The sequence below is a fragment of the Cherax quadricarinatus genome, chromosome 14, assembly GCF_038502225.1.
Source record: "Cherax quadricarinatus isolate ZL_2023a chromosome 14, ASM3850222v1, whole genome shotgun sequence".
In the NCBI taxonomy this organism is placed as follows: domain Eukaryota; kingdom Metazoa; phylum Arthropoda; class Malacostraca; order Decapoda; family Parastacidae; genus Cherax; species Cherax quadricarinatus.
This window is the reverse complement of record NC_091305.1, coordinates 35,476,393-35,497,573: the sequence shown is the minus strand read 5'-3', so window position 1 is coordinate 35,497,573 and position 21,181 is coordinate 35,476,393. Positions and strand designations below refer to the sequence as shown.

Below are 21,181 nucleotides of genomic sequence, written 5' to 3'. Positions count from 1 at the left end.
ACTTGGCACGATTTGAGTATTGCATGATTGAAGAATTGTGGCACAATTTTATGTAACACGTTGTATAATTAATTTAACATGGTTCAGTTTGTGGGAAGGAAAAAAAATCTCTTTTGCTCAAGCGGTCAGCTTGTTATGGAGCAGCTAGGGAGCCCTTCAGCCATCTCCTACCACTCCTCGACACGTACAGGAATTCAAGGAGTACATAGACACTGAAAAATTAAAACCCCAGCAAGTGTTTAATTGTGACAAAACAGGCCTGTTTTGGAAGAAAATGCCAAACAGGACCTACATTACACAGGAGGAAAAAGCACTGCCAGGACACAAGCCTATGAAAGACAGGCTAACTAATGTTTTGTAGTAATGCTAGTGGGGATTGCAAAGTGAAGTCTCTACTCATGTATCACCCTGAAACTCCCAGAGTGTTCAAGAAAAACAGTGTCATCAAGGCTAATTTGTGTGTGATGTGGAAGGAAAACAGTAAGGCATGGGTCACTAGGGACATTTTCTATGATTGGTTCTATCATGTGTTTGGCCCCCACTGTGAAAAATTACCTCCTGGAAAATAAATTGGACCTCAAGTGCCTCCTGGTATTAGACAATGCTCCTGCTCATCCTTCAGACTTGCCAGAGCAAATTGCAGGCGAGTTGAGCTTCATAAAAATGAAGTTCTTGCCTCCTAATACCACTCTTCTCCTCCAGTCCATGGACCAGCAGGTCATTTCAAATTTAAAAAAAAATGTACACAAAGCAGTGTTTCGAAAGTGCTTTGAAGTGACCTTAGACACTAAATTGACTCTAAGACTTTTGGAAAGATCACTTTAGTATCCTCAATTGCACATACTTTATAGGTAAGGCTTGGGAGTGAGTGATTAACAGGACTTTGAATTCTGCTTGGAGGAAACTGTGGTAAGAATATGTACAGAGCCTATGCCAGTTGTGGAATCTATTGTGGCATTGGGGAAATCCATGGGGTTGGAGGTTAGTGGGGAGGATGTGGAAGAGTTGGTGGAGGACAACAATGAAGAACTAACCACTGATGAGCTGCAAGAGCATCTGCAACAGCAAGAGACCACAACTGAGGAAATTGCTTCAGAGGAGGGGAGAGAGAAATGGAGGAAGCTCCCTTCTTAAACGATTAAGGAAATTTGTGCAAAGTGCGTTGACGTGCAAGCCTTTATGGACGAACATCACCCTGACACAGCTATTGCAAGCTGTGCTGGTGACTTACAATGTTACAATGACAATGTTGTGGCCCATTTTAGGAAAATCTTAAAGGAATGCCATATACAGAGCTCTACGAACAGATTTTTGGTGTGACAGAGGTCCAGTGACTGTCAAGTTGTTCCCAGAGGCATTAAAAAAAGGAGGGAAGTAACTCTGGAAAAGGACTTGGTACCTAAAGTCCTTATGGAAGGGGATTCCCCTTCCAAACAATAATACACCACCATCATCTCCCCTCCTCTCATCTCATCACTACATCTTCAATAAAGGTAAGTGTTATTTATTCTTCATGTAGTATTTATTATGCATGTATTATTGTTTTCTGTGTAGGAAAATGTATATTTCATGTGAAATTTTTTTTTTCATACTTTTCGGTGTCTGGAGTGGATTAATTGGATTTCCATTATTTCTTATGGGGAAAATTAAATCGGCTAATGATAAATTCAGCTAAAGACAAGCTCTCTAGAGCGGATTAATATCGTTGGTCGAGGGTCCACTGTATTAATAACGGAGAAACATGACATATACTCTAGAATGAATAAAATAAGTCATTATGTATGTAACGACGGGTGTTCTGTTGTTATTGTTGGGTGTATAAGGGCCACTGTGAGCATAAGCCGTACATAATGTTGGTGATGGCTGCAGCTGAGGCGGTGGTGTTTTCTGTAGCCCTACATAACCTCAACAACATTGTGTGAGTTAGAAGAATTGCTGAATCACTGAAGAAGGTTCCCTCTACCACCATCATAACCAATACCACCCTCTACCACCATCACAATCACTACCACCCTCTACCACCATCACAACCACTACTACCCACTACCACCATCACTAGCACCATCACACCCACTACTACCCTCTACCACCATCACTACCACCCTCTACCACCATCACAACCACCCTCTACCACCATCACAACCACCCTCTACCACCATCACAACCACCCTCTACCACCATCACTACTACCCTCTACCACCATCACAACCACCCTCTACCACCATCACAACCACCCTCTACCACCATCACAACCACCCTCTACCACCACCACAACCACCCTCCACCACCACCACATTTGTATTTTTCTGCAAACTTTTTCTTGAATTATATCGTGTTTCTCACATTCTTTACCAAATGGCTGGCACTAGAAAATTTCTTTGGGCCCATGGTGGCTTATTTAGTAGTCACACACAATAAACAAGTGGCAAAAACAATGGACTGTTACGAAATGTTTCGTATGACCTGGCAGGATATGTTCACTCACTGAGAAACAATGCTACACTGGCTGAGAATGGTGTGGGAGTCAGCTTTTTCTGTGTGCTGGGCACTGGACGGGTTCCATACGATGGACGAAAATGGAGGTAATCGATGAAAAAGTCAGCCAAAACCGAAATCGGCGATAACGGAGATTGACGAAAATGGAGGGTCCACTGTACGAGCAAATTGAGTTACGAGCTAGGTCACAGAATGAATTAAACTCTTAACCCTTTCAGGGTCGACAAGCCCTCTCAGAGACTTGTTCTCAGGGTCGGCCAAATTTAAAAAAAAAAAAAAAATAATTTTTTCTTATGAAAAGATAGAGAATCTTTTCCCGATCATAATGACACCAAAAGTATGAAATTTGATGGAAAACTTACAGAATTATGCTCTCGCAAAGTTAGCGGTCTCGACGATGTTTACACATCGGCGATTTTGCCCACTTTGAGCCCTATTTTCGGCCAATTCCAGTATACTTGTCAACAAAAATCATAACTATTTTGTATTTTGCTAGAACTCCATTTTTTCTATCGAATGAGTACAAGAAACCACCCATTTACCGATTTCAACTATCCAATACAGTGGTCAGAATTTAGCAATTTTGCCAATTACACACAAATTTCAAAAGATGCCAATTTCCGAGTAGGGTCCAGAATAAACAAGAAAGACATTCCTGGCACTAAAATAACATTTCCTCTGTTCATTAGTCATGTCCCCATGCCCCTCTTACATTCTTTTGCTTTCCACTTGGAATTTTTATTCTCACAAAAAAATAGAAGATTTATTGTTATGCAGACTACTGCACTGGTGTAGAAATGGTATAAATAATATCAGTGCACTTGTGAAAGAATATCAGACTCACCAGTTGACGTGTATTGGATGCATAGCATGATTTGTTTACTTTTGAACTTTGGTAAAAATCGAACATTTCTACTACTTTAAGTTCAATTTCAAGGTACTTTTTTTTGTAAAACCAGTCAAAATCATCTCAATTTCTGTAATATGTCTTCCATTCCATAGAATGAGGCCAGGAAAACTAGAATACAATAATAAATACCATACGAAAATACGTACAGTGTAAAGTCGCTGTTTTAATCCAAAAACACGGTCAGTTTTTTTTTTCTCATTATGCACTGTGTGCTGCAGGATTTTTTTTATACCGCACACACTGACCACATAGACCCATTCTTTCATATGTAGGCCTACCAGCTTTCTCTCACTAGATTTGAGGGCGCTAGAATTTAGGCGTACTAGTACGTTAAAAGCCCTGGCTCGTAAGCCGTACTAGTATGGCCGAAACCCTGAAAGGGTTAAGCCAAGGTTCCACTGTACAATTATACATAGTGTAAATTACCTAGGATAACCCAAAAAATACAGACAAAGTGCTATACTGTGCTTGTAGATACAATGCATAGTAAGCATGACTGGCAAGTAATATGTATTTACACTTGCTCAGGAATCAAACGTGTTGGCTCACGAGTGGCCCTCTCTGAGACAAGAGAGAGAGACAAGCAGACAGAGAGACAGAAAGACAAATAAGCAGAGACAGAGATAAACAGAGAGGTAGACAGAGCTAGACAGAGAGTTAGACAGAGCTAGACAGACAGACACAACGAGCTAGAGAGACAGACAGAGAGCTAGACAGACACATAGACAGACATGTTTATGTGTAACAGTGAAAACAAATAAAGCCAAGGCAGTGCACCACTGCTGCACTGTCAGCAGTGGAGAGACACTTGTCTTATACCATGCTTCAAGGAAGCTTATTATTATTAGTACTAGTATTATTATATACTCCTGCATATCCAAAATATTGCTGGGACCTATAAATACAATGTATATATTTCTAGACAATAGTATGTGACTCAGGTAGGTGAAAATGTTCACCTGTCACTGTGTTTGTGACTATTTTAGTACTATTTCAGTACATAATATTAGTGTCAGAACAAAGATTAGCTCTGAAATCATGACAACTACTACAAACTGTAATTATCAGAACACAAAAATTATACAAATTAAAAAAAATGAGAAAAAATGTATATTGGCAACACTTCTGCAAGTGACAGTGCTTCACGTTGCCATCAGGTGAGCAACAAGCGCCGAATTTGCTGCCTTATATCTCCGTAAGTACTGACTCAAGAATTTTTTTTACATTACTCTATGTAAAAAATGTCCTCTCTATTTAACCCTTTCAGGGTCCATGCTGAATATCTACGGCTTCATGTTGAGGGTCCAAACCAAAGATCTATGCCATGAGCTCAGCTCACTCTTATAAGTTGTGAGCGATAAATTTGGGCCTAGATATGAGAGAATACATCTATGTGGTATGTGTGCACCACATAAAACAAATCCTGCAGCACATAGTGCATAATGAGAGAAAAAAACTGAGACTGTAATTTTTAATTAAGACAGCAACTTTGTAGTGTTTTTTCCTAATTTTTTTATAGGTGTATTTGCAATTTCTTGGTCTCATTTGATAGAATAGAAGATATATTACAGAAATAGAGATGATTTTGATTGGTTTTAGTACTGAAAATGGCTTGAAACTGAGCTCAAAGTAGCGGAAATGTTAAATTTTTGCCAATGATCAAGAGTAAACAAATGACCTCACATTTCTAATACACGCCTGCTGGTGGGTCTAATATATGTTCACAAATGTGGTGATATTATTTATACAATTATTACAATATTGCATAACAGTAAATCTTCTATTTTTTGGTTTGAATAAAAATTCATTATGTGAATAAAAAATCAAAATGGAATTCATTTGTAAAGCCTGAAAATGTAACTAATGAACAGAGGAAATGTTAGTTTAGTGCAAGGAATGCCTGCACTGTTTATTCTGGACCCTATTTTGAAACTGGAACATTTTGAACTTTGCACTAAATTGGCCAAATTACCAATTTCTGATCACTTTATTTTGTAGTTGAAACAGTTGACTTGGCAATTTCTTGTGCTCAATCAATAGAATAGAAGTAATACTAGTGAAATAGCTAAGAATTTTGTTGACTGGAATAATGTAATTGGCCTAAAATGGGAGTCAAAGTCAGCAAAGATGCTGATGCATAAATATCACTGACACAAAATTCGCGATAGCATAATTTCATTAATTTTCCATCAAATTTCATACTTCTTGTTTTATTACCTGCAGAAAAAGATTCTCTACCATTTCATACAAAAAAATAACAAAATTATTTTTTGAAAATTCTTGGACCCTGGAATACACTTGGAAATTTGGCCCCTGGACCATGAAAGGGTTAAAACAAAAAACTATTTTCTTTTTTTTTCAAAATATTCGGAGCACTGGACGAAAGAGCATAGATCTATGTTTGGACGGTTAAGCCCTTGACTGTCGCAACCCCAAATCCTGAGGTGTCTCCTGGTGTCGCAAAATCCCCCCCCCCCCAATATTTTTTCTTGTGAAATAATAGAGAATCTTTTCCCGATTGTAATGACACCAAAAGAATGAAATTTGATGGAAAACTGATGGAATTACGCTCTAACAAAGTTAGCAACCTTGGCGATATTTACGAATTGGCGATTTCGCCCACTTTGAGCCCTATTTTCGGCTAATTCCTTTGTTCCAGTCGACCAAACTCATAGCTATTTCTTTAGAACCGTATTTTTTCTATCGATTGAGAACAAGAAACTGCCCATTTACCATTTTCAACTACCCAATAATGTGGTCAGAAATTTCCAATTTGGCCAATTTCATGAAAATTAAAAAATATGACAATTTCAAAATAGGGTCCAGAATGAACAATGCAGACATTCCTAGCTCTAAAATAAAATTTTTTTTGTTCATCAGTCACGTCTCCAGGCCCCTCTGATATTAATCTTGCTTTCTATTTTGAATTTTTATTCAAACAAAAAATAGAAGATTTACTGTTATGCAGACTACTGCAATGTTGTAATAATTGTATAAATAATGTCAACCCATTCATGGCTGCATATTAGAATGGCTACTTGGACATTTATTGGAAAATGACATCATTTGTTTACTTTTGAACATTGGCAAAAATCAAGGATTTCCCCTATTTTGAGCTCCATTTCGAAGTTCTTTTCATAGTAAAACCAATCAAAATCACCTCTACTTCTATAATATGTTTTCCATTCTATCAAATGAGACCAAGAAAACGAGAATACAACCATAAATACTATACGAAAATAGACCACAAAGTCGGCATTTTAATTAAAAAAAAAATGGTCGGAGTTTTTTTCTCATTATGCACTGTGTGCTGCAGGATTTTTTTTTATAAGGTGCACACTGACCACACAGTCCCATTCTCTCACATGTGGGTCTACCAGCTTTCTCCTGCTTGATTTGAAGCCACTAGAATTTATGATTATATATACGTCAAACACGGTAGCTTGTAAGACATATATATATGACCAAAACAGTCAAAGGGTTAAGGGGTTAAGGTTTCTGCAGTGTCTAAGGTGTTTTCTGACCTGCTTCAAATTTTTTATACTATATGCATATCAATAACAGAATTTATTTATTTATTTATTATTATTTGGACGTGATACATAGTTGTACAAAGAAATACAGTGGTTGAGCATACATGCCAAAAGCCCCTTGTATGCAGAGCTTTATGGGCAGGCTTAAAGCTAACTTAAGATTAACTAGGCAATGATATATTCAGCGGTAAAGACTACAGTAAACAAATTACAACATGAAGTGCAAATGAGTACAGCAGGGCCCCACTTATACGGCAGGTTAGGTTCCAGGCTACCGCCGTAAAGTGGAACACCCTTTTTTTCCACTTATAAATGCATACAAACACTAGATAACAAGTTTACACTAACATATATTAAGTTAGCAATAGAACCAGGCATCAAAAAAACAATAAAAAAGTACAATACACACATAGTGCACTCATTAATTACCTTAAAATATTTATAGTCTTAATCTAGGGTGAGACAAGTAGTATTTATTGTAAGAAATCAAGTGTGGTATGTATGGTAATCAGCCAGGCTACCTTACCAGGCCACCCCACCCACACATACTATTCTATGATATTTAAGCATCCCAGAGCGATAAAATGTATATACAGTTCACTCATTACTTACCTTAAAATATAGGGTGAGATGAGTAGTATTTATTGTAAAAAATCAAGTGTGGTATGTATGGTAGTCAGCCGGGCTACCATACCAGGCCAACCCACCCACACATATATTCTATGATATTTAAGCATCCCAGAGCGATAAAATGTATATACAGTTCACTCATTACTTACCTTAAAATATTTGTAGTCTTAATGTAGGGTCAGGAGTAAGTAAATGAGATAAAACGAATAAATGAGAGAGAGAAAGAATGAGTGGATGAGAGAGGACAGGCGCAGAGTTAAGTAAACAAACCAGGCGAACGTAAGTTTTGTAAACAAACGAAGTGTACACGTCTGGTTTGTGTACAAGTTACATTGTGTACAGGTTGTCTCTACATTGATACGGTAGAATTAATAAAGAAGAACACTCCCATTCTCATGTAACATCATTTTGAGAAGAAATGAAGCTCTGAGTGAAGGCAATGGAAATAAGTCACTCTGACTTTTTTGGGTTATCCTAGGTTCTCTACCCATATGTTGTTATGTATGATAATCTATGTAACTGTATTTGTGTATACCTGAATAAACTTACTTACATACATACGAAAGGAATAATTTTCTACAGTTACCCCCAGTAACACATTTTCTCTTATGTTAGATTAGAGAAAATGTTATTCTTGCTGTCACTTGTACAAGTTATGTGGCTACCACATCTTATATTTATGTTTATTTATTCTATTGTGGGGTGTATTTATCATCTTTTTATGTTATGTATCGTGTTTATTATATAATTTTGAAAAAAATATCATGGATGGATTAACCCTTTGACTGTTTCAGGCCCCTCTCTGAAACTGTCATTCTATGTCGCTCAATTTTTGAAAAAAAAAAAAATTATTTTTTCTTATGAAATGATAGAATCTTTTCCCGATGGTAGTGACACCAAAAGTTCGAAATTCGGTCGAAAACTCGTGGAATTATGCTCCCGCGAAGTTAGCGGTCTCGGCGACATATGCGTATCGGCGATTTCGCCGACTTTGAGCCCTATTTTTAGCCAATTCCATTGTTCCAGTTGACCAAACTCATAGCTATTTCTTTAGAACTCCATTTTATCTATCAGCTGAGTACAAGAAACCTCCCATTTACTAATTTGGACTACCCAATATGGTGGTCAGAAATTGGCAATTTGGCCAATTTCACGCAAAATAAAAAAGATGCCAATTTCAAAATAGGGTCCAGAATAAACAAGGTAGACATTCGTGGCACTAAAATAACATATGCTCTGTTCATTAGTCACATCTCTAGGCCCCTCTTATATTATTATTGCTTTCTATTTTGATTTTTTATTCATACAAAAAAATACAAAATTTACTGTTATGCAGACGACTGCATTATTGTAAAAATGGTATAAATAATATCAGTGCACTAGTGAAAGAATATTAGACTCCCCAGTTGACGTGTATTGGTCGTGTGGTGTGATTTATTTACTCTTGAACATTGGTAAAAATCGAACATTTCCGCTACTTTGAGCTCAGTTTCAAGGTCGTTTTCATCGTAAAAGTAATGAAAATCATCTCTATTTCTGTAATATGTTTTCCATTTTATCACCTAAGACCATGAAAACGCGAATACAACGATAAATACTATATGAAAATACACCTCAAAGTCGGCGTTTTATTCCAAAAAAACGATCAGTTTTTTTTTCTCATTACGCAATGTGTGCTGCAGGATTTTTTTTATGTGGTGCACACTGACCACACAGACCCATTCTCTCACATGTGGGCCTACCAGCTTTCTCCCACTTGATTTGAAGCCGCTAGAATTATTGAGTATATATACGTCAGAAACATTGGCTCGTAAGACGTATTTATACGTCGAAAACAGTCAAAGGGTTAATGAAAATGTGTATATTAACGTAATATACGACATTTAATGAGACTCGGTGAGTATTGTTATTATTATTATTATTTCTAATATGGCGTCACTTGTGCAAGTCGTCTGCTACCACATCTCACATTTATGTTTATTTATTCTACTGTGGGGTGTATTTATCTTATTTATATGTTATGCATCGTGTTTACTATATAATTTTGAAAAAATATCATAGATGGATTAATGAAAATGTGTATATTAACGTAATATACGACATTTAAATGACTCAATGATTATTATTATCATTACTAATATGACGTCTGGAGACATAAGACACTTACCAATTTTAATGTGTACCTGCATGCCAGCACAGTATGTAAGTTTATTTAGGTACAGGTATACATAAGTATAATTATCAGAGTATATAAAATATGAAATAACTTTTAAAAACATTTGAAATTTTGGAGTTTCCAGACAAAATGGAGAGACTTAGTGCTTACTGAGCTCATGGAGAATGTAAACAAACAGGGTGGGGCACGGTGACTGTATTAGAAAGTCAGGTGGGGGGAGCCGTATAGCGAGTTTTGGTCATAATTTGAAATGTCCGTATTAGCGGAACGCCGTAAAGTGAAACGCCATAAAGCGGGGCCTTCCTGTATTTCAATTAAGAAGCTTTATAGTTGTACAAATTTGTAGCATAATAATTTATAATACAATCCGGTCAAATCGAATTAAATCAATGATTTGTAGTGCAGAAACAGGTCATATGGTCATTTGATGAGTTACTGTGCATTCAAGAGAATGGAGTATTCTACTAGGTAATGTAATTAAAAAAACAGTTTGATAGGGTCACAGGTTATACATTTATGAGATACAGTTATTCAGTATTTATTTAGTTGTGGGTGAGTAAGTGGTTTTTAAGAAGAGAATTGAATTTATAAACAGACAGTGTTTCTTTTATATTCACAGGTAATGAATTCCAGATTTTTGGGCCTTTTATGTGCATTGAGTTTTTACATAGTGTGAGATGGACACGAGGAACATCAAAGAGTGAGCTGTGCCTTGTGTTATGGTCATGTGTTCTGTTGAGGTTGGTAAGGAAACGTTTGAGGGGAGAGTTTATATCCGAGTTAAGTGTTCTATGTATGTAGTAGGTACAGTAATAAGTATGGATGTTTAGTATGGTGAGTAAGTTTATAATTTTGAATATTGGTGGAGTATGCTGCCTGTAGTGGGAATTTGTTATCATTCTGACTGCATCCTTTTGTTGGGTAATTAATGGTCTGAGATGGTTTATTGTTGTTGATGTTATATTATGTGGAAACACAATTAAAGTGGTACCCCGAGTTTCGGCAACCTCCCAACTCGAACAATTATGTAAGTGTATTACTGTCAGTGCTTTTCTAAGTGTATTTTTGGGGATCTGAAACGGACTAATCTAATTTACATTATTCCTTATGGGAACAAATTCATTCAGTAACGGCACTCGAACCGCCTTCTGGAACGAATTATGGCCGAAACTCAGGGTTCCAATGTATCATAATTTTAAATGTATTTCTTAATAATCAAAATATGATATAAAGTTTATATACACAGAACATGTATTTTTTAGTCAAAATTCTCACCTTCGAGGACTGACCTGGCTCGAGCTTCTTGTGGTAGAACACGAAAATCTACAAACCAGGCTTCAATCCAGGCAATGAAGAATGACAGCAGGATTAACATCACCTCAAAGGGATAGCCATTGTTGCCATCCCACTGTGAGAACAGAACAAATTATTACAGTACAAATCATTAACTACTAATCAATATAGCATATGTTACTCAATCTTCTTAACCCCTTGACTGTCGCAACCCCAAATCCTGAGGTGTCTCCTGGTGTCGCAAAATTTAAAAAAAAAAAAAAAAAAAAAAATATTTTTTCTTATGAAATAATACAGAATCTTTTCCCGATTGTAATGACACCAAAACAACAAAATTTGATGAAAAACTGATGGAATTACGCTCTCACGAAGTTAGCAACCTCGGCGATATTTACAAACCAGCGATTTCACACACTTTGAGCCCTATTTTCAGCTAATTCCATTGTTTCAGTCGACCAAACTCACAGCTATTTCTTTAGAACTCCATTTTTTCTATTGATTGAGTACAAGAAACTGCCCATTTACCAATTTCAACTACCCAATAACGTGGACAGAAATTTGCAATTTGGCCAATTTCACGAAAATTAAAAAATATGACAATTTCAAAATAGGGTCAAGAATGAACAATGCAGACCTTCCAGGCTCTAAAATAACATTTTCTTTGTTCATCAGTCACGTCTCCAGGCCCCTCTGATATTACTCTTGCTTTTTATTTTGAATTTTTATTCAAACAAAAAATAGAAGATTTACTGTTATGCAGACTACTGCAATATTGTAATAATTGTACAAATAATGTCAACCCATTCATGACTGCATATAAGAATGGCTACTTGGACATTTATTGGAAAATGACATCATTTACAGTGGTCCCTCGTTTTTCATAATTAATCCGTTCATGGAGCCGTTACTATAAACGAAATTTACGATTTAGGAATCAATTTTCCCCATAAGAAATAATGTAAATACAATTAATCCGTTCCTGACACCCAGAAATATTAAAACAAAAAAAAAATTTACATGAAATATACATGTTTATGTACAGTACATAAACAATACAATGGGAAATGATGAATGAAACATTAACAGCATAACACTTACCTTTATTGGAGATTCTTCTTAGTGTATGGGAGACTGGAGGAGGAGAGAGATTGGATTGTTTATAGTTTGGAAGGGGAATCCCCTTCCAGCAACACCTCAGGTACCAATTGCTTTTCTGGGGGTGCTTGTCTTCTCTGTTTCTTAATGCCACTAGAACCACCTTGAGAGTCACTGGAGTCCTGTCTCGCAAAATAACTGTGGAGAGAGCTCTGTTTCTGGCGTCTCTTTAACACTTCCCTAAAATGGCCCAAGATTTTGTCACTGTACATGTTGCCAACCTGGCTTGCAACAACCTTGTTAGGGTGATGTTTCTCCATAAAGCTTTCCATCTTACCCCACATAGTAAAAATCTCTTTAATTTCTGAAGAAGGCACCTTCTTCCATCTCTCTTCCTCCTCCTCTGCAGCAAGATTCTGAGCTGCGATGTGTTGCTCTTCCTGCTGAAACTCTTGCAGCTCCTCAGTGGTGAGCTCTTCGTTGTGGTCTTCCACCAATTCTTCCACATCCTCCAAACTCACATCCAACCCCATGGAACTCCCCAGTGCCACAATTGATTTTACAACAGACATAGGCTCATTAGGGTCAGTCCCAAGCCCTTCAAAATCCCTCTTGTCGACACAATCTGGCCACAATTTTCTCCAGGCAGAGTTCAAAGTCCTGGTAGTCACTCCCTCCCAAGCCATACCTATCAGGGTTATGCAATGGAGGATGCTGAAGTGTTCTCTCCAAAATTCCCTTAGGGTCAAGTGAGTGTCTGTGGTCACAGTCAAGCACCTGTGAAACATTGCTTTTGTGTAGAGTTTTTTAAAGTTTGCAATGACCTGCTGGTCCATGGGCTGGAGGAGAGGAGTGGTATTCGGGGGCAAGAACTTTACTGTGATGAACCCAAACTCCTCGAAAATTAGGTCATCCAAGTTTGGAGGATGAGCAGGTGCATTGTCCATTACTAACAGGTACTTGAGATACAATTTCTTTTCCAGGAGATACTCCTTCACACTAGGGCCAAACACTTCATTGAACCACTCGACGAAAATTTCCCTCGTGACCCATGCCTTACTATTAGATTTCCAAAACACACACAATTTACTCTTCATAACATTGTTTTTCCTGAACACTCTGGGATTTTCAGAATGGTACACTAGTAATGGCTTCACTTTGAAATCCCCACTAGCATTAGCACAGAACATTAGCGTCAGCCTGTCTTTCATAGGCTTGTGTCCTGGCATTGCCTTTTCCTCTTGTGTAATGAAGGTCCTCTTTGGCATTTTCTTCCAAAAGAGGCCAGTTTCATCACAATTGAACACTTGTTCAGGTTTCAGTCCTTCAGCCTCTATGTACTCCTGGAATTCATGCACATATTTTTCAGCCGCCTTATGGTCCGAACTGGCAGCCTCACCATGCCTTACCACACTGTGTATGCCAGTACGGTTCTTAAATCTCTCAAACCAGCCTTTGCTGGCATTAAATTCACCCACATCACCACTATTTGCAGGCAATTTCTTTACCAAATCTTCATGCAACTGCCTAGCCTTTTCACAAATAATCGAAGTCATAAGAGTATCTCCTGCTAATTGTTTCTCATTTATCCACACCAATAATAACTTCTAAACCTCTTCGAGTACTGGTGATCTCATTTTTGTCAGCATAGTTACCCCCTTTGCAACAACAGCATCCTTGATTTCCATTTTCTTGGCCACTATGGAACATAAGGTTGTGTAGGGTTTCTTATACATCCTGGACAGTTCGGCCACACTTGTACCACTTTCATATTGTTCAATGATGGTTTTCTTAAATTCAATCGTATTTCTCACCTTCTTTACCACAGGCTTGGCACTAGGAGCTTTCTTTGGAGCCATGGTAGCTTATTTAGTACTTGCAAGCACTAAAATAAATGGAATATTATGAAATATTTCGCTGGAGCACGTGAGGGGACCTTCGCTCACAGGTAAACAATGCCAGACTGGCTGCCGCCCCGGCTCACGCCGTGGGTACGCATCCCGGACGAACTACAACTTGTGAGTCAACCTATGAAAAGCGAGTCCATGTTTATATGAAAATACCCCTATGATTGGCGAACTACGAAAAGCGGGGGATCACTGTATTTACTTTTAAACATTGACAAAAATCAAACATTTCCCCTACTTTGAGCTCCATTTCAAGATTCTTTTCATAGTAAAACCAATCAAAAATCACCTCTATTTCTAAAATATGTTTTCCATTCTATCAAATGAGACCAAGAAAAAGAGAATACAACCATAAATACTATAGGAAAATAGACCACAAAGTCGGCATTAATTAAAAAAAAACGGTCGGAGTTTTTTTTTTCTCATTATGCGCTGCGTGCTGCAGGATTTTTTTTATATGGTGCACACTGACGACACAGACCCATTCTCTGACATGTGGGCCTACCAGCTTTCTCCTGCTTGATTTGAAGCCGTTAGAATTTATGAGTATATATACGTCAAACACAGTGGCTCGTAAGACGTATACAGTAGAACCTCTACTTGCGAGCGTGTCCACGTGCGAGTTTTTCCAAATACGAGCAGTTGATGGGTCAATTTTTTCCTTCCATACGCGAGCAAAATTTCCACAAGCGAGCAGACCTCAAGGCAGGTTATTTGACACTGGTGAGGGGCTCTTGCTGTTGATCTCGGGAATTGTATCTCATTTGTTTGTTGGACTATCTTATTGAAACTTAGGCAATGTATGATGGAAAGATGCTTCTTAACGTACACCAAAAATGAAAGAAATCTAAGCATAAATAATGGAGTTCACTTCTCAGTAATTAGCCAACCCTTAGTGGTAATTTTGAATGGTTTTTATGGTTGTACAGTGGTCCCTCGATAATCGTAGTTCTCGGGAATTGTAGATTTCAGAAATCATAGGGATATTGTCGTATAAACATGGGCTTGCTAATCGTAGGTTGACTAGCGAATAGTAGGTCGTCTGGGACGCGTACGCACGGTGTGAGCCGGGGCGGCCTCCCTACCCAGCCAGTGTGGCAGTGTTTACCAGTGAGTGAAGGTCCCCTCACGTGCTCCTACGAAATATTTCATAATATTCCACTCATTTTAGTGCTTGCAAGTACTAAATAAGCTACCATGGCTCCAAAGAAAGCTCCTAGTGCCAAGCCTGTGGTAAAGAAGAGCTCACCACTGAGGAGCTGCAAGAGCTTCAGCAGGAACAGCAACAGATTGCAGCTCAGAATCTTGCTGCAGAGGAGGAGGAAGAGAGATGGAAGAAGGTGCCTTCTTCAGAAATTAAAGAGATTTTTGCTATGTGGGGTAAGATGGAAAGATTTATGAAGAAACATCACCCTGACAAGGCTGTTGCAAGCCATGCTGGCAACATGTACAGTGGCAGTCTTGGGCCATTTTAGGGAAGTGTTAAAGAGACGCCAGAAACAGAGCTCTGTCCATAGTTATTTTGCGAGACAGGAATCCAGTGACTCTCAAGCTGGTCCTAGTGGCATTAAGAAACAGAGAAGAGAAGCAACCCCAGAAAAGCAATTGGTACCTGAGGTGTTGCTGGAAGGGGATTCCCCTTCCAAACTGTAAACAATCCAATCTCTCTCCTCCTCCAGTCTCCCATACACTAAGAAGAATCTCAAATAAATGTAAGTGTTATGCTGTTAATGTTTCATTCATCATTTCCCATTGTATTGTTTATGTACTACATCTATATTTCATGTAAAAATTTTTTTTGTTTTAATACTTCTGGGTGTCAGGAACGGATTAATTGTATTTACATTATTTCTTATGGGGAAAATTGATTCGAAAATCGTAGATTTCGATAATAGTAGCAACTCCAGGAACGGATTAACTACGAAAAAAGAGGGACCACTGTATTCTCGTTTTTTTGGTCTCATTTGATAGAATGGAAGATATATTACAGAAATAGATATGATTTTAACTGCTTTCATGATAAAAACTGCCTTGAAATTTAGCTCAACATAAGAGAAATGGTCAATTGCTTGGCTGTTTCAGTGTAAACAAATGACGTCACAGTAAAGTGGACCCCCGCATATGGTTGGCATCACATAATGTTAAATCCGCATACCGATACATTTTATCGCTAAGATTTTGCCTCGCATACCGCTTAAAAACCCGCTCAACGCTATTCGTCCAAGACGCGTCTAATGTGCGGCCTGAGCCAGCCTCACATTTTCCGCCATTGGCATTGTTTACAAGCCAGCCTCCGCAGTAACATCCAAGCATACAATCGGAACATTTCATATTATTACAGTGTTTTTGGTGATTTTATCTGCAAAGTAAGTGACCATGGGCCCCAAGAAAGCTTCTAGTGCCAACCCTGTGGTAAAAAGGGTGAGAAATATTATCGAAATACTGTGGTACCATGGTCAATTGCTGATGCTGCTGCTGCTGTAGCACTGTCAGCTGCTGCTGATGCTGTAGCACTGTCAGCTGCTGCTGCTGCTGCTGTAGCACCGTCAGCTGCTGCTGTGCCACCGTCAGCTGCTGCTGCTGCTGTAGTACCCTCTGCTGCTGCTATAGCACTGTCTGCTGCTGCTGTAGCACTGTCAGCTGCTGCTGTAGCACTGTCAGTTGCTGCTGCTGTAGCACTGTCAGCTGCTGCTGCTGCTGCTGCTGCTGCTGCACTGTCAGCTGCTGCTGCTGCTGCTGCTGCTGTAGCACCGTCAGCTGCTGCTGCTGCTGTAGCACCGTCAGCTGCTGCTGCTGCTGTACCACCGTTAGCTGCTGCTGCTGCTGTACCACCGTCAGCTGCTGCTGCTGCTGTACCACCGTCAGCTGCTGCTGCTGCTGTACCACCGTCAGCTGCTGCTGCTGCTATAGTACCATCTGCTGCTGCTGTAGCACCGTCTGCTGCTGCTGTAGCACTGTCAGCTGCTGCTGTAGCACTGTCAGCTGCTGCTGCTGCTGCTGTAGCACTGTCAGCTGCTGCTGCTGCTGCTGTAGCACTGTCAGCTGCTACTGCTGCTGTAGCACTGTCAGCTGCTGCTGCTGCTGTACCACCATCAGCTGCTGCTGCTATAGTACCGTCTGCTGCTGCTGTAGCACCGTCTGCTGCTGCTGTAGCACTGTCAGCTGCTGCTGTAGCACTGTCAGCTGCTGCTGTAGCACTGTCAGCTGCTGCTGCTGCTGCTGTAGCACTGACAGCTGCTGCTGCTGCTGCTGTAGCACCGTTGTTGGTGTGGCTTATTGAGAATACCAAGAAACAATTAACCCCAGAGGGTTCGCCACCCAGGATAACCCAAAAAAGTCAGTGTCATTGAAGACTGTCTAACTTATTTCCATTGGGGTCCTTAATCTTGTCTCCCAGGATGCAACCCACAGCAGTCGACTAACACCCAGGTGAACAGGGAAAAATGCCTAGAACTAGTGCTCATATTGGTGAATTTAAAGCCAGCAAAGGTTGGTTTGAGAGATTTAAGAATTGTAGTGGCATACACAGTGTGATAAGGCCTGTTCTGGAAGAAAATGCCAAACAGGACCTACAGTACTCAGGAGGAAAAGGCACTCCCAGGACACAGTGTCTCATCAGTCATTGCTGCATCTTCAATAAAGGTAAGTGTCATTTATTCTTCATTTAGTAGAGTAGTACATGCACAACATATATTGTGCATGTACTACTCTACTATTGTGCATGTATCCTTCTCTTTGTGTGTAGGAAAATGTATATTTCATGTGGTAAATTTTTTTTTTTCATACTTTTGGGTGTCTTGCACGGATTAATTTGATTTCCATTATTTCTTATGGAGAAAATTCATTCACATAACGATAATTTCGCATAACAATGAGCTCTCAGGAACGGATTAATATCGTTATGCGGGGATCCACTGTAAATCTTATATTTTTTGTGTGAATAAAAATTACAAATTATTTATATAATAATAATAATAATAATAATAATAATAATAATAATAATAATAATAATAATAATAATAATGAAAGAAATCTAAGCATAAATAATGGGGTTCACTTCTCAGCAGTTAGCCACCCCTTAGCGGTAATTTAAAATGGTTTTTATGGTTGTATTCCCATTTTTTTGGTCTCATTTGATAGAATGGAAGATACAGTGGACCCCCGCATAGCGACCTTAATCCGTGCAAGAGGGCTGGCTGTTATGCGAAATGTTCGGTATGCGAATGAATTTTCCCCATAAGAAATAATGGAAATCAAATTAATCCGTGCAAGACACCCAAAAGTATGAAAAAAAAAATTTTTACCACATGAAATGTTAATTTTAATACACACAAACTGAAAAAGGCATGCACAATTACATGACACTTACTTTTATTGAAGATCTGGTGATGATTGATGGGATGGGAGGAGGGGAGAGAGAGTGTTAGTGTTTAGAAGGGGAATCCCCTTCCATTAAGACTTGAGGTGTCGAGTCCTTTTCTGGGGTTACTTCCCTTCTTCTTTTAATGCCACTAGGACCAGCTTCAGAGTCACTGGACTTCTTTCGCACAACATATCTGTCCATAGTGGCCTGTACCTCTCGTTCCTTTATGACTTCCCTAAAGTGTTTCACAACATTGTCAGTGTACAGGTTGCCAACACGGCTTGCAATAGCTGTGTGAGGGTGATTTTCATCAAAAAAGGTTTGCACTTCAAGCCATTTTGCACACATTTCCTTAATCTTTGTAGAAGGCAATTCCTTCAATTTCTCTCTCCCCTCCTTTGAACCAGTTTCCTCAGGTCTGGCCTCTTGCTCTTGAAGTTGATCTATCAGCTCATCAGTGGTTAGTTCTTCATTGTCGTCCTCCACCAACTCTTCCACATCCTCCCCACTAACCTCCAACCCCAAGGACTTCCCCAATGCCACAATTGATTCCTCAACTGATATACTCCTCTCAGCGTTAGCCTCAAACCCTTCAAAATCCCTTTTGTCTACACATTCTGGCCACAGTTTCTTCCAAGCAGAGTTCAAGGTCTTCTTAGTCACTCCCTCCCAAGCCTTACCTATAAGGTTTATACAATTGAGGATATTAAAGTGATCTCTCCAAAACTCTCTTAGAGTCAGTTGAGTTTCTGAGGTCACTACAAAGCACCTTTCAAACAGAGCTTTTGTGTACAGTTTTTTGAAGTTTGCAATAACCTGCTGGTCCATGGGCTGCAGGAGAGGAGTGGTATTAGGAGGCAAAAACTTCACCTTAATGAAGCTCATGTCCCCATAAAGTCGCTCTGCCACGTCTGTAGGATGACCAGGGGCATTGTCTAACACCAGGAGGCACTTAAGTTCTAATTTCTTTTCAGTTAGGTAATCTTTCACATTGGGGGCAAATGCATGGTGTAACCAGTTATAGAAAAAGTCCCTAGTGACCCATGCCTTACTGTTTGCCCTCCACAGCACACACAAATTCTCCTTGAGGACATTCTTTTGCCTGAACGCTCTGGGAGTTTCAGAGTGATACACTAATAAAGGCTTAACTTTGCAATCACCACTAGCATTGGAACACATCAACAAAGTAAGCCTGTCTTTCATAGGCTTATGTCCTGGGAGTGCCTTTTCTTCCTGAGTAATGTAGGTCCTCTTGGCATTTTCTTCCAAAACAGGCCTGTTTCATCACAATTAAACACTTGTTCAGGTTTCAGTCCTTCAGTTTCTATGTACTCCTTGAATTCCTGCACATATTTTTCAGCCGCTTTGTGGTCCGAACTGGCAGCCTCACCATGCCTTATCACACTATGTATGCCACTACGCTTCTTAAATCTCTCAAACCAACCTTTGCTGGCCTTAAATTCACTCACATCACCACTAGTTGCAGGCCTTTTTTTAATTAAATCCTCATGCAACTTCCTAGCCTTTTCGCTTATGATCGCTTGAGAAACGCTATCTCCTGCTAGCTGTTTTTCATTTATCCACACCAATAAGAGTCTCTCAACATCTTCCATCACTTGCGATCTCTGTTTCGAAAACACAGTTAAACCTTTGGCAAGAACAGCTTCCTTGATTGCCTTTCTGTTGCCCACAATAGTAGAGATGGTTGATTTGGGTTTCTTGTACAACCTGACCAGGTCGGTGATACGCACTCCACTTTCATACTTATCAATGATCTCTTTCTTCATCTCTATTGGAATTCTAACCCTTATTGCTGTAGGGTTGGAACTAGAAGCTTTCTTGGGGCCCATGGTCACTTATTTTCCAGAAACAGCACCGAAAACACTGTAATAATACGAAATATTCCGATTGTATGCTTGAATGTTACCGCGGAGGCTGGCTGGTAAACAATGCCACCGGCGGAACATATGAGGCTGGCTCAGGCCGCACATTGGACGCGTCTCGGACGAAGGGCGCTGAGCGGGTTTTTGGGCGGTATGCGAGGCAAAATTTTAGCGATCAAAGCGTCCGGTATGCGGATTGTCTGTTATGCAAGGCGTCCGGTATGCGGGGGTCCACTGTATATTACAGAAATAGATATGATTTTGATTGCTTTTATGACGAAAAGTGCCTTGAAACTGAGTTCAACCTAGGAGAAATGGTCCATTGCTTAGCTGTTTCAGAGTAAACAAATGACGTCACTGTCCATTCCAATATGCTGTCGTGAATGGGTTGACATATTTATACAATTATTGCAATAAGGAATAACAGTAAATCTTATATTTTTTGTGTGAATAAAAATTACAAATAATTTATATAATAATAATAATAATAATAATAATAATAATAATAATAATAATAATAATAATAATAATAATAATATGTATAATAATATGAATAATAACAATACGTATAATAATATTAATAATCATAGTATAATACAAAAATAATAATAATATATGTATAATAATACATATAATACATATATAATAATAATGTACTACATATAATAATTATAATAATAGATGGCCTCAAAAGGCCATCACTAGATGGCAGTGTTTATCACAACAAAGAGGGAGCGTTTGTGGCCGCCTTCACCTGTTACATAATGACATATTTTATTCATTCTAGAGTATATATATCGTGTTTCTATGTTATTTATATTGTCTGTTATGTCATATTAGATGAACTGTGTTATATAAATAAGCCGTATAGATGATATTAGTGAAATTATTCATA

At 38.9% G+C, this 21,181-nt stretch overlaps 1 protein-coding gene across 3 annotated transcripts in view; it reads right to left on the bottom strand.

Annotated features, from left to right (window-relative positions):
* Start1 (Steroidogenic acute regulatory protein-like) overlaps positions 1-21,181 on the bottom strand; it is a 368,052-nt gene that overhangs the window by 203,070 nt on the left and 143,801 nt on the right. For all 3 annotated transcript variants that reach the window (XM_070084953.1, XM_070084954.1, XM_070084955.1), the window contains one exon: positions 11,021-11,153. In XM_070084953.1, coding sequence (XP_069941054.1) covers positions 11,021-11,153 — 133 coding nt within the window. The remainder of the gene's footprint in view (positions 1-11,020; positions 11,154-21,181) is intronic.